The sequence below is a fragment of the Malaclemys terrapin genome, chromosome 19 (genome assembly GCF_027887155.1).
Source record: "Malaclemys terrapin pileata isolate rMalTer1 chromosome 19, rMalTer1.hap1, whole genome shotgun sequence".
Lineage (NCBI taxonomy): Eukaryota > Metazoa > Chordata > Testudines > Emydidae > Malaclemys > Malaclemys terrapin.
Window position 1 is genome coordinate 21526537 of NC_071523.1, and position 23641 is coordinate 21550177.

Consider the following 23641-nt stretch of genomic DNA (forward strand, 5'->3'; position numbering starts at 1 on the left):
TTCACACACTTGGCTTAGCCTGAATGCGTACTTCCCGAATGGTTACATAAACACGGATTGCTAGATGCTCTTTATGTATCACCAAACTACATTTAAAGGACTTCAAGCAAAACTTGTCAGAGCTAAAGAGACTCGTAAGGCACAGGTATCACCCCCCACTATGCCCCTACTGCAAGTCAGGCAGGCTTAGAAAGAGAAACAAGGAACGTTTCCTTCTCCACCAATGAGGAGAAAATTCTTACTACCAGGAAAAAAAAGCAAGCAAGCAACAGGTATTCAACACCCGAGAGATCACCACACCTGAACCAGGCAAGAGGGAGAAGACAACAAAGAGGCACTCCAATCACTTTTACAGCAAAAGAAGGCTTTCTTCAGAGTTCAGTGTTTTGTAAAGCACTGCTCCCCTCCCACTCTGCTCTAGCTTGAAGTCCCAAGCTGACTTCATCAGCCAGGTTATTCTTGCCACATGGCCAGCATGTTCTGCCAGAGTAACTCTCACTGCAAAGCCCATCTGTACAACCGTATCATTCTCCTTACAGTTGTATAATCACGTATTCGGTTACTTCACAGCCTACACACGGAAGCACACACAACCAAAGGGGCCTGACCTGCATGGCACATCTTTCTTCATAGACACAGCACTAAGTCTTAGTTATCATGCAGAAGTAGAATGCTGACATCACAGCAGAGCTGCCACCCTGCCTTCTAGAGACGTGTGTGTGTGTGTGTAGTAATAGCTTTTATTGGACAACTTTTGTTGGCGAAAGAGAGAAGCTCTTGAGCTACCCAGAGCTCTTCTTCAGGTCCCAGGTCTAGCCGTTGTGCCTCTAATATCCTGGGACCTACATAGTTACAAGACTGCAAACCACCCGGTCTTCTAGGCTTTTATCTAGTCATCTGCTAGCTAAAGCCTTAGATTGTGTCAGTATTACTGGCAACCTAGCTAACAAGAATAGACTCAGGATGACCCTACAGCATGCTGCTGCTGTCATGCTACATCCTAGTTCTTCCGTACCTCTGAAGATAGGTTGGAGCCTTTCCTAGGAAAACGTGAGCCAGAAAAACTTAATACTGGTTACAGAGCTTTCCCCATGGACTACCCTAGCACAAGAACATAGAAGTCATTCTGTCTTGGGGCTAGTCTACCACTAGGATTGCTCACACAAAATATGCCTTTGTTAGCTCAAGTATCTTCAGTCTGAAACTTGAGGAGATTGCAGAGGCAATGGCAAAAGTTATCGCTGGAACCTTGGATAGTTCCAAGACGTTAGCGTGGCTACAAGACATGGTTAAGGTTCCAGCTATGCTACTGCTTGGCATCATGTTGTAACTAAGTCAGAGGACAACGACATTTACCAAACCTCCTGAGGTGCATAGTGTAGGCAGGTCCTTATCAGAACCTTTTACACACATTTCCACACCCTGTAAGGAGATCACAGAGAGCCAGGGAGAGGAGGAAGGGAAGCCACCAATGGGAATAGGGAGCTTGCCACAGACCCCTATTTAAATTGCTTCACAGCCCACACAGATTCCACGCTGGCCATACGTAAAGGGAAAACCTGTCACCTTGGGAATAGCTCGGTGCTACTGCCAGAGTGCTGGGAGCACTCAACGGAGGAAGAACGGGGGTTATGTGATTGCTCCCCTCCTGCAAATACGGACTGAAGCACCCAGGAAACCCTGACTGGCGAGTTCTGGGAACTGCTCAGGAGGCCTCAGTGCAGAACTCGTAGCGATGACATGAGGGTTACACAGATCCTAGCAAGAGTCTGCCTGGGTGTTGTCCAGAAACTCCAAACAAGTCAAAACTGCCCTTTCACTCTTCGCTGAACTGGCCCAGCCACCTGGAAACCAGCTCTGTAGTTATCACTGCACAGATTCCAGGTAGAGGCAAATCAGGAGGCAGCTACTGCATAATGGGCCTCATCTCCGAAAGGGGAGTTCACCTTTCCCAGAGCGCCCACACACAGACTGCCAAAAGCCATCCTGCTAGACTTCTCCAGAGGCGCGATCCCGGTTAGAGAAAGTTAACTTAGCTGTTCATTACTGTCCAAGACCTTCCTTACCAGGCCATTCAGCCTTTGCCTATTAGTCTCCAGATTCATTACCTAGGTTCCCCTTGCTCCAGGATCCCCTCCCCAAGGTGAGCTGCGTGGGTCTGGCGTTTCGCATCTCACCACAGTGTTCCGAGCGCAGCAAGGGAGAGCCCATACCACTTGACGGGGACTGGTAGATTACTACCAGCGACAACAGATTATCAGAGAAGGATGTTGTCAGACAGATGGAAAGCCCACACAGCCATCCAGTATTCAGTTGCTGATTGGTGGACAGACAAAGATCTGGAGAGCACCCATCGTTTTTCATTGGCTTTCCAAATGTGAAACTGAGGAGAGATTTTTTCAACGATCCCTCAATACAGAGCTGGAAATCAGGCTCTTAGGGCCCCATAAGGCAAGAGCAACACTCCTGCCAATTAATCTGCTTTGCTTTGGGGAAGTTTGTTTGTTCCCTGGGAAAGCCAGAAGCAAACTGAGCATGGCAGCATCAGGAGTTACCTGTGAGGATGTTTTCAGACAGCACGTTGACTTGAACTTCCACAGAATGTTTGGAGGTGTAAGTGATTTCCGCACTCACGTGAGCCACTTCGCCAATGCACATGGGCGAGAGGAAGTCTGTACGCTCCACACGGGCCAGCGCAGCTACACAGTGCTCCTACAAATTGCAGACGAATCATGGTTAGACAGTGTCCAGTGCACCAAACCCAGAGTCGTAACAGAACTGTGTACTCTCAACACCAGCTAGGCCCAATGGCAGAATAAGAGCTTGGAATACCTCTGAAAGGCAGAAGCTTGTCACACGACACACCATATTAAGTTAGGACAACAACTAACTAGGAGCTCTTTACAAAGTCTGCACCATCCACAGTGCTGCTAAGGGCTCTCTGCGCTTCATCAATACGGACTGATAACCAGTATTGAAATTTGGAGTGGGGGCAAGAGACCCACTGTTTAATTGAGCCAGACTTCCCACTATGAGAGGGACACCACCTACATTCCAGACTCATTTAATCTAATCTCCCCTCATTATCTTGGTCCTGGCATATTCCAACTCTTTAGAACACAGCCAAAATATAAAATCAGTCCTGGTTAAATCTTGGCAAATGATCTCTCAGTCCAGTAGAAATATTTGACTTAGGTTAATCCTTTCACTCATTAAACACAAACATCAAAATGTTTGCTGTCCTGGGACTCTGCCAAACATTTCTTGTTTAGTTAGGGGGGTTGTTTTTTGGGGGGTTGGGTTTGTTTTTTTGTTTTTTAAATTCTGGCTCAGAACTAGCTTTGAACTAAGATTTACAGTTGGATTGAATTTGGTGGCTGCTGAATGAAGAGATTAAATAAAATTTGTGGACTCTGTGCACACAACTCAGGTTTTGTTTTGCCACTGAGTTCTCAATACTTCTATAAGAGAAAACTAATGGTGGGAACAGGTGCCCAATATAACTTAAGTGTTAAACACATGTACAAGAGAGGATGTCTGCATGCTACGTTTACCAGAGAGCTGGCTGCTGTAAATACACTTAAACCCTTGTGATTTGTATTGGGGCTAGAAGGGGTTTTTCTGAGCCCAGAACATGGAAATGAAACAAGCCAGGGAAATCAAGCTGCTTAGAGAGAGAGAGAGGAACACAGAAGCCTACCCCCATCGAGCCAGCCAGGGGAACAGAGAAGAGTCATTTTGCTTTCCTATTCAGGGTGTTTAAGTTGCTACAATTTATACAATAAGCCATTTATCCAGTCTCAAGAGCCTTCCTGGAGTACGCACATGTAGAGAGAGGAACAGAATTCATTGCTCTGGTTTTGCTCAAAAAGCCCTATTCCATGAGCAAAGTGAGGGGCTGCAGTGCCACCTGCTGGCAACTCAGTAAAGGAAAAGGATTTTGTAGGATTGACAATATTTTTATTTGGCCAAACTCTAAGAAAACAGCCACTGACTGTGGGTGCTAAAATGGAGACTCATTTTTCAGAGGTGCTGCAAGCCTGCAGCTAACATGGACCCCAGCTGGAATTGTGGATGCTCTGACTTCCAGAGGTGCTGATCCTAGGTCTCAAAAGGGGTATCCTAAGATTAAGGCATCCAAAGTCAGTGGATGCTTTTGAAAGTCTGGATTGTAGAATTGTGAAACTGAACTATCTCCACCTCCAAAAGCAAGCTCAGTCACCTAGGAGTTATTAGCTAATTCCTATTGCCTACCTCAGAGCCTCTCCTGCCTTGTGGTAAGGAGACAGACTACCAGGGTTGGAAGGGACCTCAAGAGGTCATCTAGTCCAACAACCCCCTGCTCAAAGCAGGACCAATCCCCAACTAAATCATCCAAGACCTTCATTCCTACACAGCAGTTTTGTCTGCACTTAAATTATCAGTGTCATTTGTATACAGCAGCCTGGCTCCAAATGCAGGCCTCCATCCCTCGTGAGAGAAAGACTCATGCTCCACTAGATCCCACCAGCACCTGCGTTAAACAGGTTCAGCAACAGGCCGAGCGGCCCGTTAGTGCTATATAACTAGGCTCAGCAGAATCCCTTTTTTGAGGGGGGGGGGGGAAGGGGCACGCAATTGATTTTAATTTTTCCAATATAAAAATTTTTTTACAGTTGCAAAAAAATGAAGGGGGGGGGGTCAGAGCTGAGGTTAGGCAGAGCTCGCTGCAGGGCTACAGAGGGTTCCCAGCCTGACAACAGAGCTGTAGGGGGCTCCCCCATGACGGAGGCTGCATTTGTGCTGATTGTTCCCAGTGAATTTTTTCATCCATTTCAGTGTGTGTGGGCTGAAACGGACGTTTATATCAAACCCTGCCAGTCCTCTGTCTAACCCATCTCAGCCAGCGTTCATTCAGTGCCACTCTGATTTCGGAGATTCTCCAAGCCCACTGCTAAGGCAGCCTGCTCTGTGCATGCATGGCCAGCTATCTGTGGGAGCAAGAGACCAGTTCGGGGGAGCTGGTCAGGCTTTTAGGGCAAAGGTGACAGACCAATGTTGCTTAATGAAAAAAATGTGAGTCCATGTCACTTTTAATAAAAAAAATAAAGGACATGAAGCATCTCTAACATTAAACAAAGCATAAAGCAATACAACTATCAAATCACCAAGTTAATTCCACTCCAGTATCAGAACTAAGCCGAATTAATGCTAAAAGTCATCAATCCTCATATAAATTCCAGGAAGGAGTCTTCTGTGGTTGCTGACTATTTGGTTATAGAGCCCAACTAAAGAATGTTACCAAATATATAATCTGAAGGGTTAAAAATCTTAATCCTGAAACCAAACCCTCTAATGTCTGACCCACAACACCAAAGAATTATGAAGTTTTCTTCTTAGACTTCATTTTGCGTGATGGCTAACACTGCCCTCCTATTTTCTCCGCCCCCCTCCCCCAATATTATAATATAGACCAACAGAACATGCCTGATAAGAAGTTTGACAACTCATTTAGCAGATAACCTCAAGTCTCAGGACATTTAGACACAGAACACACTTTAATAAGTTCCTTTATGAGACAATGTTTAGGGCTGTTTAAAACCTGGACACACTTTCAGGTGTGGATTTTAGGGATGGCGTCACACATAGGCATGCACACCACCTTTTACTTCTAGGGTCTGGAAGGGACAAGGGGGAAAAGATACAGAAGATAACGGAGTTCAGCCTCTTCAGCTCTCGCAGATTCCTGGACACGCAGAGTGGGAGATGGAACTGCAGCCAAGGAGTGAGATGCTGATGTTCTGCGGGCACAGTGCTTCTTGCTAGAGTGCATCCTTCCGGTGCAGGGAGAGATGGGTCACAGGCTGGCATGGCTCGTTCCATGTCGTGACTTGCTCTCCACAAGGAGATCAGTCTTGGAGACTGAGATTCCAGAATCTCTCAGATGTTGACTAAAAAGGCTTCTTGGCCTTACCCTTGATTCTTACAGTTTGCAAACTTCCCCTGCAGCACCTCCTTCCAAGGCCTTCAGACAAATCAGGCTCAAGGCAGACCTCCTGACTAACAGGTTAATCCAATCAGATTTGACTCAGACCATCCTAGAAAGCACGAGTTTGGAAAAGGCTCACTTAAATCAGCAACTTAAAAAATATTCAGGGTTTTACCACAGACACACTATGTCTGACTACACCCCCTCCCTGCAACAAAAATCCAAATACTTGAGGCCACTTTTGAGGAAAGTGGCAGAGTCTTAAAATGACATTATGTCACCAGTTTATGGAAGTTCAATATACCAACAGCTAATTGGAAAAATGCTAGCAACAAAGCCAGTCACTCAACATTCCCTCATCAGCAAAGTTCAAACTGATCAGTTTAATCATCTCTAGTTTCTTCTTCCACCTTCCTATTGTAGAACTGGGCTGTATGTCAAACAGCTTATCTGAAATCTTCATCTCATTAGAGGAAAGTTGCTTTGAAGTCTACCAAGATGAAACACAACCTGTGAGGTGCTATGCAGGATCCGTATTCCTATAGAAGCTAGCTGTCTCCAGAGGAGAGGTATTTCGGAAGGGCAGGGGGGCAGACCAAGTTGCTGTACATCTTTCAGAAAAGGGGCCCCATTCAGATGCACCCTAGGAGATGCATCGCTCCCACGTTTAAACAGAAGAGGGGCATGCAGTCAGACTCTGAGCCTATAATTGGAGTCATCCAGGTAGACTTGTGCCCACCTGGAGCCCCCATGAAGTCAACAGCAGTGCAAAGATCCGCCCCCACGCATTAGATCGCAGAATCAAGCCCCACGGGGCAGGCTGCTCCATTGGCATCTAGCCAAACAGCTCCAGGTTAAGGGGTCTGCAGTTCCTGAACCTGCCTTCTGCCTGGAGTCGCCAGAGCTAAGATTTGGTGATTAGGGCATGCTGCAAGGAGCCCCTTCTCCCTCTGCCCTGCCTAAAACGCTCTGGGGCTGGTGCACTAAGTGAAGACTGGGGAGACATTAGGTAGATGTTTCCAAAGGAGGCTTTGCTGGGGCTGAGAAGGGTTTCTGGATGCTTGTTTGTAATCATGTATTTTGTTACCATTTGTAGGTTTACTTGTTTGCACTTTATTAGTCTCTACAGGCCACAATCAGGACTAGAGCCCCATCCTGCGAGGACTGCATTCACAGGCTGAGAAGGGACTGACCTGAAGTAGCTAGCTGAAGTCATTCATTTACATAAGGTGGCCAAGATGCGACTGCTTCAGTTAAAGTCAGAGACAAATAATCAGCAACACCCACAGGAAGTCTCTAGCTGGTAATTCCAGACAGTGTTTCCCTCGGTCGCCGATAGGCCTCTTAAACTTGTAGTTATTGCTTTTCATAGAAGTGACTTATGGCCTCTGGTATACACACTAGTGATCAATGCTACAAGACACTATAGATGGGCAAAGATTGTTGAAGGATATAGTATATATTGTATTTGAGAGTGACTAGGAACCTGTAGAGAGGATATTGTAACACAAAGATAGGCAGAGTTATGACAACATCTCAGGCATGTCTCTACACAGAGAGACAGCCAGGAACGTTACTCAGAACTAACTAAAAATACGAATTTGAAGTAGATAACTTAAACCACAATAAACCCATGTAAACACCCTAATTCCGTTTAGCTTTCAATTGACTCTGAACAGGGCTGCCCAGAGGATTCAGGGGGCCTGGGGCAAAGCGGGGGAGCGGACATAAAAAAAGGCGCCACCCGCTGCGGCGCTTGTACTCCCCGGGTGGCGCTCCGAGTCTGCGGAGGCGGCAGGTCCTTCAGTCGCTCCGCGTCTTCAGCAGCACCAAAGGGTCCCCTGCTGCCGGGTGAATAGCCAGGGAAAAGATTCTCGGCCAGGGCTCGCGGGGCCTCTGTGGGGCCCGGGGCAAATTGCCCCACTTGCCGACCCCCCCGGGCAGCCCTGACTCTGAATGTCAATTAAGCTAAACTGAAGGAAGTTAACCTAATGTAATTAATTTAAATCAACATAGACTTATAGAAAATAGACCATGTCACACTAGCTTGATATATTTTTCTGATGCAATTATAAGTTTGGCAGATAAGGTAATAGTGTTGATGTACCAAACTTCTGTAAGGTATTTGACTTAGTACCAGGACATTTTGATTAAAAACTACAATGATATAAAGTGAACAGGGCGCACATTAAATGAATTAACAATTGGCTCACGGATAGGTGTTAATGTAACTGTCAATGGGGAATCATCATTGAATGGGCATGTTTCCAGTGGGGTCCCACAGGTATTGGTTCTTGGCCCTACACTACTTAACATTTGTATCGATGACCTGGAAGAAAACCCAAGATCACTGATAAAGTTTGCAAACAACATAAAAATTGGGGGGCTGGTAAATAATGAAGAGAACGGGTCACTGACTCAGAACGATCTGCATTGCATGGTAAACCAGGCACAAGCAAACCATGCACTTTAATACAGCTAAATAAACGTATACCTCTAGAGAAACGGAATGCAGGCCATACTGACAGGATAGGGAACAAATATTTAATGATGGGCTCTTCAATCTAGCAGAGAAAAGTCTAACAAACCACTGGTTGGAAGTTGAAGCCAGACAAATTCAAACTAGAAATAAGTTGTACATTTTTAATGATGAGTGGTTGACCACTGGAACGATTTCCCAAGGGGTCATGGCAGATTCTCCATCCCTGACAGATATTATGCAAAGGACAGCAGACCACGTGCACTCTGTAACAAGTTATGGAAACATCTCTGCTAACAGCAATTTAAAAGAATAGGAATGTACTAAATCCGACACAACACTGCTCAAAAGATACACTACATTCCAATGGCTTATTTCCCCAACACCCACCTTTGAATAGTCCAAGTTTGAAAGGTGACAAAAGGTACTTTGAAGTCCAAGACAGCCCTTTAAAGACCTCAGAAGACAGGCCCTTTTGGAATATCAATAGAAAGATCACAGATAAGCTGCAAGTCTTGGAAGGCATCAGTCCAGTCTGGCTTTGGGCATATCAGTGCTCTGTTAAATAGAGACAGAACTTCTGTTTCCAAAGTGGGGGAAAAAGGGGAAGAGAAGAGGCTGAGTGTGAGAGAAGTACAGTGCTTCTCTCTCCGAGAAATCTCAAAGCTTGGGAGGTAACTCACTAACCGAGTGTACTCCCAGCCACTCGCAAGTTTTAGGTCTTCCGAACTACAAGAAACACAGGGCCTTTCATTTAAAAATGAAATGGAAAGAGAGGAAGGAAATGGCTAGTTTCACCCCTAGCATGCCAATAGAAAGTGCTGACATCTGAAATTTCCCAGGGTTTTCCACTAGATGGCATTTCTAAAGAAAATGACACCTAGATACCCGATCAGACACCTGTCTATGTATTGTACACAGAGTTAAGGGCCAGGTTCCTCACTCACATTTACTGCCCTGGGACTGATCATGCAAGAAACTGGAGCTAAGGCTGCATGACTAAGTGAAGAGAAGCCAGAAATGCAAAGGTGAAGGTTCCAACAGCAACACAGCCGCAGTAAACATCCTGTACAACATCAACCACATACAAACGTCATTTACAGAGATCAACCACAGGAATGGAAAAGGCACACACGCTATGTGAGATGGGGACACCAATGTCGGTTACTGCCATGATTTTCTCCCCCCATCCTTGCAGTTCTCTTGTGATTTTCAGTGAAACATGGACAGACTCAATTGGGTCCCTTCCAAGTTGTTAGTAAATAACATGGGGTTGGGCATTTGACCCTGTGTCAACAGCTGCAGCGGGAATGGACATGCTCCGGCCGCAACAGTACGTACCCCTGACTGGGAATTGCAATGCCGGGTGCTGATGATGGCACCTGCCTCCTCGATCATTTTCAGGATGGTCCCCCCATGGACGTTCCCGGCGATGTTTGCATCATCCGGACGCATTATCCTGCAATGGACGAGGAAAGATTTAATATCTCAAACTTCAATTCTTATCCCACCCCCCTTGCCTAGAGAGTTGCTGGAGAGTCAGCCAGCCTGAAGAACATCACAGCACAGCTAATCCCTTCACTTCCCATCCAACTCCAGCTAGGGTGCCTTCCCCAGCAAGAGAAGTGCAGCAAGCCAGCCCCTGAAGTGAGCACAATCTAACCGGAGACAATAGGACTGAAGGCAGCAATTCAGAATGCAGTGGATGGGGCAGGCCAACAGAGCTTCCTGTTAATTTCTCTTCCTGCTTCTTTTACAACTAATTTAGTGCTGGTGAAAGGGGCCAACATCCAGCCCTCCTCACTCCAACCCCATTTGTCAGAGGATCTTGAAGTGCTTTACAAATGGTAATTAACCAGGCATGCTCATTCAGCACAATCCCCATTTCGCAGCAGGGTTAATGAGGCCCAGGGCCCACAGGGGCCTACCCCCATACCAGTTAGTGACAGAAGTAAGAGCACCCAGATGGCTTAACTCCCACTCCCCAATTGACCATGCTCCCTTCCCAAGAGTCGGGGGGAGTTATTTCGGCTTCTACATGATTCCCGACAGACTGTTCAGAGAAAGCAAGATCCCTCAAAAATAGCATCGCTAACAGGACAAGTAGCCTCCGGCAAAGCCTATAGGTCAGGTACACAGTTGTCAACAGGCCTCCCTGAAAGACCATCTGTCCACACTAGGAGCGTGGCCCAAAGACAACAATGGTCAGCAGGAACAGCCACCTCGCCCCCACCAAGTGGTGTCAAGAATGGCTTAATTGTGAGCAGAGGGGACCAAAAGCATTGTCAGCACCACGTCCTACCACGACTTGACCTCGCCCTCCATAACAAGACAGGACAGCAGAGCTCAACAACCTGAGGGGGTCACTGCCAGCAGTGGGGAATTCTGAGAGTGTGTGTCCTGTAGAAAGTCACCTATAGGTTTCACAATGACTATTCGAGTCTTTGCAACCCCAACTTAGCTAGGGGCTTTTTCCTTCACAGCTTTGAGACAGACCACTCATTTCATGAAAGCCACCCAGAATGCCACTACATAACAAGAAAGCCCCACTCCTCCACATCCTCCCTGGGAGGAGAATTCCAGAGAGCAGTCAACATAATTGCCCCTGTACTCCTGCAATCCAGATGGCAACAGTGCTGTGAGGGATCACAACTGCTGTGCCCATCCCTGCTAAATTTAAAACACTGCAAAGTAAAATCCATGGTAACCATATCTTTTCCCCTCCCTTACCATAACCATGGTTACCAAACCACAAAGCCATGTTAGAGACAGAGTGTCAAACACAGGGATAGTTAGGAAGTTTGACACCCACACACACGGCAGATGTGATGAATCAACAATTCAACCTCGTTCCAGGCAGGGAGAGGTGTGATGGTCTCTCACCATAAGCCAGTGAAGTCAAATGTGGCATCCTCTGCGGAGTTATGGGTAACGGAGCAGCCTCCCCGGCTTCCTGTGCCATCACTCTCTTCAAACCCCAGCTGAACGCTCACCTTCGTGAGGTCTCAGACTGCTCCTCTCACCAATGTTGTCTCTGCACCAGGGGCGGCAGACTCAGGGATAGAGGATGCTAGACCCCCCCCCCCACTATGGAAATACTGTGGGGACTCCGCTCCTGCAGGCCGGAGAGGGGCAAAGGGGAGAGCAGGACCCAGAGGGGCAGGAGGAGCTGCCATAGCACCCAGGACCTGGAGAGGGCCCGGGAGCAGGTAGGAGTCCCTGGGAGGATACTCCACCGCTGGGAGCCAGCAGCCTATCAACCACATACACCCGCCAAGTCTCAGAACCTCCCCTCACCCCCTTCCTATCCCTCTGGCCCCCATTCACAGGGAGCCTCCTCCCTGACTGCTCTGACCTGTCACCTCTCAATCTGTTGGAAAGCTCTTCAGGGCAGGGAACCCCTCCCATGGTCTGTTTTAAGGCACAACATCAGGCCATCACCTGCACAGCAGATCAGCTTTTAAAGACCCTGAAAAACTAAAGCTGTACCAAGCACCACTAGCAACTCCAGCATCTCATGCCCTGATCAGACTTCTGCATGACGAAGCAGATGTAAGCTGCGATAGCTAGTTCCAGGCAGCCTTATCTGGACATACTATATAAAACACAACAGTTATTTCTCTTTTTAACAGCTGCATAGCTGGCAGCTTTTTTATTATTAGTTATTATTATACAAAATAGTTTCCAAAAAAGGTTCTGTTAAAAGAAAACTAATCCACTAGACTAATTGTGGATTACTGGGTTGATGGGTTTAGGAGGTAGGGGATTATCCCAGGGCATGGCTGGGTTAGGCCTCAGGTGCAGAAGTCAATTCAAGATGCAGTTACTTCTCTGCAATTTGGGTCATATGTACTGGAAAGACAGAACCTTAGAGGGATGGACCATTGACCCATCCGATCTGTTGCAAACACTTCCTATATTCATAGGAATTAGCATAACGTAATAACAGAACAAACCCACTAGCACAATATTTGTTACTAGAGCAGCAGCTGGTGTGGGGCACTGCTAAGTCATAAAGAATTGAAATAAAGTGCAGACGACTTCCAAACCCACAGCAATTGCTCTACAATTCCAGCTGGATTTCAGTGCAGGCCGTCTCTTATAAAGAGCTGTCCCCTTTGAGGCGGAGAGCAGGATGAATAACTGATTTTTTTTTTTTAATTTACTGTCAGTTCCAAAAAATTCAGGTCAAACCAAGTTCAGATCTTTTGGGAATTTTCAGCACATCAAAAACAATCAATTCTGGGTCGAATGAAACAAGCTGACTGATCCGAAACATTTTGTTTCCAGGTATTTTTAAAGGACTAGATTCCCAAAACAGGTGGTGGTGGTGCCTGGCATGTAACCTTTAGCCCAGTGGTTAGGGCATTCACCTGGGGTGTGGAAGACCCAGGTCCAAAGCACCAGGCTATTGTGCGCCTCACTAGCCCAATGAATAATTCAAGTATTTTATATGAAGCCCCCTCCCCACCCAGAATGCCCAATAGCCTGGTGGTCAAAGCGCTCACTGGGGGGGGGGGGGGCGCGGGGGAAGACTCCATTCAAATCCCTGTTGCAGAGGGGGGTTCAAACCTGGGGGAGTGCCCTATGCCCTGGGCTAAAGGTTGTCAAAAGGGCGGCACCACCACCTTGTCCTCTGGCTGTGGTGGGGATGGAAACCGAGTCCCCTTGTGAATCTAGTTCCCCCTCCCAACTATTTGAGAAATGTGTCAAATTCACAAATACCTCCAGGACAACCAAAACGGTTTTACTGGGGGGTAAATAATCTTAGTCTGAACAAACCTGCCCAGCTCTTGTGAGCACATGGAACAATCCCCTCCCTCCGCACACACTGCCAAGTATAGATTTATATGCAGCCTGACAGTCTAATCTGCTACAGCCACATGGCCTAGAGACAAGGCTGCTGCAGACAACTTCCTCCTCGAGACCAGCCAGAGCTAGACTAGTCCCGACAGCTTTCTATCGTCCTTGCCTAGGAGACTCGCACATTGTAGTTTCCACTCATACTTCCAGTTACTAGGCAGCATTCAGACAAACACACACCGTATACAAGAGAAGCATAAACGTCCCATACCCAATAAGCTGATAGGCCATCCTTGTGTGGAACAGACCGAGCCCTTGAGTCTGTGTGTAACTCCCCAGAGCCAGCCCGGCGACCAGGCCTGGAGTTACCTCATTCATTATTTGCATCACACCCCACAGCTCGTGATGTCATTTCTGCTGCTCCAGCTCAGCCACAAATACCAAATGAAGAGCCGAGTGGCTTCCTATGTTGCTCAATCAAAAAGAAGACGACGGGTCCTTAGCCAATCAGAATGACTCGTTTAAAACTAGCTGTGATGGAAATCCTTATGTGATAAACAATTACAAAAGAGAGTCACTCCCCAAAGCTGCTACATCCGGTAGGAGATGCTGTCCCTACCAGACTCCAATCCGCTGGCTGCCGTGCCGAACACGTTGCCTTCCCAGGAAATGCAAACAAGGGCCTGACAGGAGTCTGCCAGGAGTCCTCCTAGGCATTTCCCAGGGCCACCTCCACTTTGCACCTGAAGTTTAGTCAAAAGCCTTGCTACATTTGCCTCTGGGACTGCGTTGATGGATGAACAGAAATCATTGCCTGTTTGTGTCCAGTCAGCTAGCTCTGTCCTCAGCCGGCAGATCCAGGGAGGGGGGCGTGAAGGCTGCAGGGCTACACAGTTCACATTGGCTCCTCAGCACCAGAGATCCATGTGGAACAAGCTCCCCACATCCATGTGCACAGAGCACTGGCTTCCTCCATTCTAGGAGTTATGCCCCCACTCCGGGCTATTCCTCCGACAGCAGCGGAGACTGCCCCAAGACAGCAACCCATCCCAGTTCTCAACATTAAAGGGGTGCAGGGAGAGGATGGAGGGACGGGATCAACAACGTTAATGTTCTTTAAAGGCTGCAGAGTGCAGAGACTCGTAGAAGGGACCTGGATTCCTCACATCCTCCGTTTGGTTTGAAGTCCAAGCACAGCCCTGCCAGAGCAGACCATTGGCCCAACTAGTTTAGTATTGGCCACTGTCAGGGGCAAGGAACGAGACAGACACACATATGGCACCACGTCAGTTGGACTATTCTGCAAGTTCCTCCCCAGCCTTGTGGTGAGGCACTTCTGCCCAGAAGCACTAAATGACAAGTCCCCACAAAAGAATTCACCCCTCTTAGACTGGGCCTGATCCCTGCATGGATCCTGCCACTGCCACTGATGATGGGGATGTTCAGCCCCTCACAGGATCAGACCCCCGTGAGACCGAGAAGGAGCAATGAGGAAAAAACAGTTTTCCTTTTCCTAGATTGCAGTCACTCAGCAAGAGGAACAATCTATTGTGTTCAGCCACTAGTGAGCTTCCTTAAACCAGGGGTAGGGAACCTACAGCTCATTTTCATTCAGCCTGCAGGCCACACACGTTCAACTCACCTGCCGGGGAGTGCTGGCTCACCCTGCCGTCTCAGCATCCCCCCCGCCCCACCCCGCGGCAGGTAAGTTGAACATGTGCAGCCCGCCACTGATTTTTTCAGTGGGTCAATGGCCCAATACAAAAAAGGTTCCCCACCCTTGCCTTAAACTCACCCAATAGTTCCAAGTAATCGGTGACAAGTTTGGAAGCAAAGTTTATATGGGCATGGAAGTAAGAGACAGGCTTTTCACAGAGGCTACATGAAATGATTAATTTCCCTCTGCATCAGACTAACTGACCAAAAAAAAAAAAAAAGATTTGTTCGTGCAAAGGTACTGCCTAGCTAGAAACGCCAGCCTTACTAGAGCAGGCGAAGTGATGACCGGTTTAAGGGCTGCATGTCAAACATTTCCTCTTTCCTATCATTTTCTAGCTGGAGGACTAGCACTCCACCCCACACTTTTACAGTGGAAACAAAGCCAGGGCTACACCTAACACGTAGGTCACCCTAACTACTTTGCTCATGGGGGTAAGATTCACACCCCTGATGTCTACACTACAAGTGCTACGGTGGAAGAATTCTCCATCATCCCAGCTACTGCCAAGTGAGGGGTGGATTTACCAAAGTGACAGGAAAAACCCCTTTCGTCGCTGCAGCAAGGGTCTACATTATAGTTCGACAGCAGCATAGCTCCAAAGCCATCACTGCACCACTTCTAGTGTGGACATGCACCAGTCTTCAAGTCCTCTTACATAAGGAATGAGCTAGAGTCCAGTGGAACACAGTACCACGTGCAGCTCGATCTCCTTAGTAAGTCCTGTCTGCAGATTCTTCTCAGCTCTTCCCCCGTGTCATGTGTTTAACCAAAAAGCTAAAGAACTCCAGACTTTGCGAGAGCCCGAGGTATGCCTGAGACGACAAATGAGACTAAAGTCATTCTGCCTGGATACAGCTATGCTGAGAAAGTCACTGGATTACACAGCACTTCTCATTTGTTAATCTGTACCTCTCGCGTGACCCAATAATTTCAGACTGGCTGCCCTGGATACCTGCAGTATCAGAGTTCAGAAGTCAGCAGGGTGGAGTAGAGCAGTAGAACTGCTTGTAAATACTTCAAGAGTCTCTATTTCACAGACACGCTCTAGCAAGTCTGGCATGGGACCCCAGGAAATTATCCCCTAATCTCACTAGTTAGAGTCCCTACCTGGGACAGCATCCTTGTCACAGGCAGTGACCCCTACTGCTAAATGCAATGGGAAAAACAAAGCATCACACATAATCCCACCTCCCTCACCCACCTTGGGGAGAGACCTGCTGATCTGATAGACCAAGTATTGAATTAGCTAGCCGGAAGTCGGAAGGAAGCTGCCGGCAGCTCACTTGCTCCATCCCAGTTGTTCCAATCCTGCTCTTCAACCATTTCATATCCATGAATAAAGCTGTACAAATAACTGTACAACTACGCTAACCAGTTACAATCTGCCATAGTCCAACTACAATTGCCATTTGAGAGCCATCAAAAACAAATTTAGTGTCACATTTTACATTTAGTAAGGCAAAAGACCAGACCAACCTATAGCGTTGGCTACATTAAAGCAGTCTGTACATTTCAGAAACTTAATCCACTTGTAACCTTTTCTCTGCAGCTTTATCAGGCAACCCCAAAGGGAGCTCTCTCTTCAGCAGCGCTACCCAGAGCCACAGGAAGCTGCTGTAGGCATCTCAGACAAGACCTCCGGTATCTCAATGAAAACTAGGGAACATCTCCCACTCACCTTTTGGGATTCATGTTAATAGGCAAAAGTTTCACTCCTTTCTGAAGGGTACGTATGGATAGCTGTACCTGCAGCATTCTTGCATTAGATCAGTGACCGATTTCAGCATAGGAAATGCACGCAAATGAAGTCCTAGAGAATTCTGTGGTTGAGCAGAGCCCCTATCTGCTTATGAGTGATCACATGAAATTGTGTATAGAACATTCCAAGTCATCCATGCAGACTATGTATTTAGAGATTAACATGTTCTGCTCTAGTTAGAGCTTGACAATACATGTCCTGGGAAGAGGGATTCCTCTGAAGCTAGACAACAGAACTTAAAGCAGCAATTAAAAATATTTTACATATTTATAGCGGGGAGAGGGAGCTTTCACCATCTATTTCCTCGGGTGGGGGAGCAGAGAGGGTATTTAGACAAATGCTTTTAACTTAGAATTATTTGTAACAATTTTCTTTAGACTACAGAGAGAGATCGTCCCCCTCCAGATCACTGCACTCTGGAAGATAAGTGTCCATCATTCCGGGGGAGGGGGGAGCAAAGTTCCTTAGGAGCCAGAAGATCCTTCCAGAGTTTAACAATGCATAGATCCGCAAGTTGCAGGCGTTTGGGGGTGTATTTTTTTATGAAAAAGCTATTCACAAATTTTCACTCCAATGTAGTTTTAGATGGTTTCACACACTGGAATGAGAATTCTTCGTTATAGCCCCGTAAGCCACACGCCCTTGTTTTCACAAGCATCGGATCAAACGACGGATCATTGCACACTGTTTTATAAAACGTCCAAGTTAAACCAAAGTTTCATTTACACCCATGAGCCAATAATGCAGATTCCATTAGTCATTGGACTTTAAGACACTGCTTTTAACTTCCACTCTGCTTTGTACTGGCTGATCTCTTGAGTAGGACTGAAAACATTTGGTGCTTCTGTAAATAACTATCAGTTTATCATGGAAGCAGCCAGTGCCAAGAGGTGCAGGTTCCTTTCCGCCTCGTGTATCTGTTCCGTACAGTCACCTCTGCTGTCCAGGCCGTGGCACAGCCCGTTAGAGGGGCTAGAGGGCTCTATCTGCGAGTCCTGAGGCGCTGGAAACATCGACAAAGGCGACGAAGGGTTTGTGCCACTGCACCAGTGGCCCCTGCTGTCACAAAAGGGAGTGACCATGTATAAAGCATCACAGGCTGCAGCGCAGGACGTATACTTGTCTCCCTCCAGTGGGGATGGATCAGCAACCTTTCAAAAGAGCAGTGCATCAGTCAGCCTATAAATGCTAGGCAGTGTCTGTCAGGGGCGTAGCCACCCAGGCCCACCCAGACCTGAGCAGGGGTGCAGTGCTGTCGCAGCGGCCCGGAGCGTCACTCGGGCACCTGAGATGCAGGACGGAGCTCTGCGCCCGCCCTTCAGAAAGCTACGCTCCAGCAGCTCTGCCTTGCCATTGTCTGAGCCACCCCGTGCATGTGCCCAGCTCGGCAGGGAACGCCCTGTGTCTGGGGGCACCAGGACTAGGAACAGGGTGTGGCAGCAGGGGAGATTTTTTATATATATATATATATATACACACACACACACATACACACACACACACACACACACACACACATATGGAGATATACCTATCTCATGGAACTGGAAGGGACCCTGAAAGGTCATCGAGTCCAGCCCCCTACCTTCACTAGCAGGACCAAGTACTTATTTTTGCCCCAGATCCCTAAGTGGCCCCCTCAAGGATTGAACTCACAACCCTCGGTTTAGCAGGCCAATGCTCAAACGACTGAGCTATCCCTTCCCCATAGGGGAGAAGATGAGCTAGCAGTCTGTCATTGCCCAGTCACCCGAAAGTTGGGGTCCCCCCAAATTTCCACTCCTAGCTACAACACTGTATCTTTCACCCTTGGGGCACCTTATTAAAAATAGGGGGAAGTTTTTTGAAATAAAAGATAACCTAGACTCAAACTACTTACCAAGCGAGCCCAGCAGCAGCATGTGATTTGTTCCGGTCTAGGGCACAAAGATCACTTGTTGGACCATCCTGGATAGACAGGACACTAGTATCCAGTACTGCAGCTAAAGAATTAGCTCAGCCCGTTTCCCCAGTGATACCTGCCAGGAAGCAACCTCCCTCCACATGCAGAGCACTATCAGAATCTTATTTGTGGTGACTACATTTAAGCCAACTGCCCTAGCAGCATCTACACCATTTCTGAGGACTACAATCTGAACCACTACAGCTCACTGCACCGCCGCCCTTTTCAACACGAGATGAAGATCTGTCCCTGGCCTTTTAACATAAATGCTATCATAGTGTGGCCATGCACATAAGCAAACCTGGAGGACACTTGAAGCAGAGATAGAAAGACAGTCTCCTTCTATCAATCCTCACAAACCCCATCCGCACTCCTAGCAGGCCCTCTACTTTACCACCCTCATTTCCACCTGGCCTCCATCAGCTACTGCCATGTCTCTTATTCCAACGTAAGATGCCCACCAAACCTTCAGCAAAGGGCCATAAGGGACTCAGGACATTTCATTCCAGAGCCTACTGGAAGCGCTCTCCAAAGCTAGCTAACTAAAGTAATGTCAAGCAGAGTCATTCCTTGTGTCAAGGAGGAGCATTGCCAGGTTAAAAATCTCTTAAAAACAAGTTTGCTCACCTTAGACTACTGAAATCAAGTTTTTAGGACCAGTCCCTTTCCATTGTTTATGATGCCACTGGTTTATGTTCTCCATGTCACTCAGATTTACCCATGAATGCTGATTAGTTAGTTTCACTTTTAGAGTGTCACCAATGTTGGTGGTGCAAGTATTGCAGGGAAACATTAGCAAACAGTTTTCTTGTACCAGAGTTCCCATATTAAAAATCAAAATTTTATTTTATGCACCCAAACCTCATCCATGACTCAAAATGGACCATGACCCTTTAACAGTACAATACCTGTGTGTAAAGGAGCAATTCCACTGAGATTTGTAACAGAGACTAGCATGGCTCAGCATGAGAGGGCATTAATCCAAGAAAAGCTTCTCCACCCTCCCTACTTCTGAGGGCTATTGACATGCTACCAGTAGAGATTCGATACAAAGTTCAAACACATGCAGCTGAAGCATGGAGTCCAACATGCAGAGAATGTGCCAGCAGCTTAGTGGTTGCAAAAGTTACACTAGAAGTTTATTCACTTCCAATTCTCCCTGTGTCACATTGTCAATACCTGCAAGGAACAGGAAAGTGGCAAAGTACCTGCTGCACTGAGATAATGCTGAACTCCACCCATCCTGATCAGTTTCACCCTCACTGCCCCAGCTATGTTTGATCTGAAAACAAACTTATGAAAATACTGGGATTCTTTATACCAGCAGGTACAGTACTAAAGATCTCAGCCAACTTCACTATCAACAGCCAAACTTGTACCTATACTCCCCAGGGTTCCCTTTCACTTGCATGACAAACCTCACGGTCATTCACATCCACTTTAATCAGTGAATTATTGGCCCATCCAGTAATAGCAAAGTTCACTTATAACCAGTACTGTTCTCTTAGTTACTTGCCCATCAGATGCCCTGGCTTCCTTCAATTGCATCAGCACTATATTGCTTAGGGTTTGTCAGCAGTTGGGGCAGGGAGCGTCAGTCATTTCCCCAGCTCCTGGGAGCAGTTCTCAGTACATGACAGCCATCCCAATCCTAACCATTGGCATCTTGCTTCAGTTGTGCAATAGGCCAATGGTAAATAGGAATTAATGAAAGGATGCCAGGTCAAATCGGGCTCCCTGTAACAGGGAGAACGTGTTTGGGGTTTTTTGTTTGTTTGTTTTTAAAAGATCTTCCCTTAAAAACAAGAAGAACGATACACAAATGTTGCAGTTTAACAGTTATCTTGATTATCCTACCAGGGCAGTGCAATGGCTCCACTTCCACTGTTGCACTAAGAAGAAACCTTGCAAGAGCAAGAAGGGGGCAACGTAATGGAGCATACTGAACTGGGTCAGTCTTTAGTGAGAGGCGAGTTCTATTGATCATGGTGGGCATGTCTTTTGCTTTAAATCTACCCCAGCACTCCCCACCTCCCCATCATAAAGGACGCTCCAGAAAGCCTCTTGGCAGAAACACCTGTAACCACTGCCACAAAATAAACAGATCCACACAATCCTGTTCACAGGGGAGGGGAGAGAAGCAGCCAGGTCTAGGACACCAAGATCAGCTACAGGCGCATCCGGGAGAGGTAGCATTGTTTTTGCTATAAACTGATACCATTTAGTTGCCTGGCATTTAGATACCAAGACAAGAGGCATTTAAATCAAAGCTCATCAAGAATGTTTATTTGCTTTTACCTTAGTCACCCTCAGACTCCTGCAGAGACCACTTCAGGAACACAGCTGCAAACCAACGCCTAAGGGTAGGCCACAGTATGGCAGTGTTACAGCTAGAGAAAAAAAACCATGCTCCAAACTGGATCAACATCAACATGTACCAAATGGGATACAACTGTAAACACACAAAGTGAGACCATCTTATACAAAATGCATTTCCCAGAAGTACTACAGTCATGCAACTTCATCGAGACTTTACAACTGCAAGGGAAATAGCTCCTTCCATCCTAGACAGCGAGCTAGACAAGATATTGTCTCAGCCTGCAGTCTATCTTGATACATTAGAGAGAACAGGGCCTACTGAGAACTCTGTGCCCCGAAGCCTGTAGGAGAAATGTTATGCATCTAAACTCAAAACTTTGCTAGGTGCTTTGCAAACATTGAGAATAGGTTTACAAACATGGATTTATTCAGCTAGACCTCTTAACAGCACAAGGAGATGAAATCCAATGAGTCAGCATAATTTGAGAGAGGATTACAGCAAACTGTACCAGGGAGTTTCTCAACTGAATCCTGATCATAAGTGCGTTTAGATAAAGGCCCCTGAAGAATAAGTGGATTACTATACCCCCAAAGGATGCTGAAACCTCTCACAGCCTGTTTTTTAAAACCTAATTATTCCCATGTGCACATTACTAAAGATGCCAGGAGACAGAAGCCAGAGCAATTCAGATATGTCCAGCTAGTAGACTGGGTCTATTGATCTGGCCACCAGGAGGGTTTTCATTGACAACATTCTCGACACATGCATTAGAGGCAGTGACCCCATGATTCCAGCACCACCCCAGTGCAACTGAAGCTGCTTGTACCATTAGCATTCTGCACTCACCAACACTTCCCAGGCCCATGCTCACCAGCTCGGACTGTGCAAGTGAGGGGCAGAAAGGTGAACGGACTTTTCTGCAGTCACACAGCACATCATCTGCAGTGTGACAGGAGCCACCGTTTGATTTCACAGCCATGGCCCCCCTTCACCGCACTCAGCTCCCCTTCTACTGGGGGAAGGGCACTGACCACAGGCTCTGGCCCGCCACGGCTGGGGGGGAGACAGCAGACAGGGCCCACCATGGCAGAGGGTCTCCACAGGCACCAGTGCGGTTCCCAGGGTTTCTGGGGCTGCAGGAGGTTCCCCACCCACAGGTCCCAGCACTTCACCCCCAAGCTGGGCTCACCCCACTGAGGAGCCCGGCCCGGGAACCAGAACCAAGGGCTGCCCCATGCCCAACCTGAGCCGCCCAGAGCCCGACACCGAGTGCCCCAGGCCAGGCTGTGAGCCACTGCGGGGCGGGGGGGGGTCGCCCCCCTGCCACCCCGCACTGGACACACACAGGGGCTGGGGGGGGGGGTCGCCCCCCTGCCACCCCGCACTGGACACACACAGGGGCTGGGGGGGGGTCGCCCCCCTGCCACCCCGCACTGGACACACACAGGGGCTGGGGGGGGGTCGCCCCCCTGCCACCCCGCACTGGACACACACAGGGGCTGGGGGGGGGGTCGCCCCCCTGCCACCCCGCACTGGACACACACAGGGGCTGGGGGGGGGTCGCCCCCCTGCCACCCCGCGCTGGACACACCCAGGGGCTGGGGGGGGGGGTCGCCCCCCTGCCACCCCGCGCTGGACACACACAGGGGCTGGGGGGGGGGGTCGCCCCCCTGCCACCCCGCGCTGGACACACCCAGGGGCTGGGGGGGGGTCGCCCCCCTGCCACCCCGCGCTGGACACACCCAGGGGCTGGGGGGGGGGGGTCGCCCCCCTGCCACCCCGCGCTGGACACACACAGGGGCTGGGGGGGGGGGGTCGCCCCCCTGCCACCCCGCGCTGGACACACACAGGGGCTGGGGGGGGGGTCACCCCCCTGCCACCCCGCGCTGGACACACACAGGGGCTGGGGGGGGGGTCGCCCCCCTGCCACCCCGCGCTGGACACACACAGGGGCTGGGGGGGGGTCGCCCCCCTGCCACCCCGCGCTGGACACACCCAGGGGCTGCGGGCGGTTCCCTCACACGCCGGGGTTACAGCTCGGTTCAGTGGCTCTCAGCCCCCCCCCGCGCCCCGGCCCTGCACAGCTCGGGCCCGCGGGGGCTCCCCCGGGACAGGGACAGGGCCCCGGCCCGTTACCTGCTGAGCTGGATGGCGGCCGGGCCGGCGCCCGCGGGCCCCCGCGCGGACATGGCGGCGGAGCTGGGCCGGACCTGGGCGCGCCGCGGATGCACTTGCAGCCGGCGGCGATGAATGGGGACCGGGGCGGGGGCGGGGCCTGCGCGGGCCCCGCCCCCGGGCGTTGGCCCCGCCCCTGTTGGCTCTGAGCGCCCAGGAGTCCCGCCCCGCCCCGCGCAGCATGAGGTCATGGTGCTGCGTCATCACCTCCCCGCTGTGACGTCACAACCCATGGGTTGACACCACACGTGCTCCTTGCCCTCCCAGTCGCTTTGTACGTGCCTGGGCCCAGCCTCTGCCCGTTCCCCTAGAACGGGACTAGGGGGTAAAAGTGACACCCTTCAACACTGGGGGGAGAATCCTAGTCGTTGCCCTAGATTCACTCGTGATCCCCCTGCACTGCCCTGGTTTGCATGGAGAGACAATCGTTTGTTTTTGTAAGAGCTGTCAGTCAACCGTGAGAAGTGGGATAGCC

At 48.9% G+C, this 23641-nt stretch overlaps 1 protein-coding gene across 4 annotated transcripts in view; it reads right to left on the reverse strand.

The window, feature by feature from the left end:
* ACOT7 (acyl-CoA thioesterase 7) overlaps positions 1-23237 on the reverse strand; it is a 105654-nt gene extending 82417 nt beyond the window's left edge. For 2 of the 4 annotated variants that reach the window (XM_054009441.1, XM_054009440.1), the window contains exons 1-3: positions 23128-23237; positions 9789-9906; positions 2556-2712 (exon numbers count right to left, since the gene is read on the reverse strand). In XM_054009441.1, coding sequence (XP_053865416.1) covers positions 2556-2712; positions 9789-9906; positions 23128-23180 — 328 coding nt within the window. In that variant the 5' untranslated portion in view covers positions 23181-23237. Of the gene's footprint in view, positions 1-2555; positions 2713-8837; positions 8941-9788; positions 9907-13521; positions 13587-23127 lie in introns of those variants that run through there. The other 2 variants (XM_054009442.1, XM_054009443.1) reach the window with 2 other exon arrangements.
* Between the last annotated feature and the right edge of the window lie 404 nt (positions 23238-23641).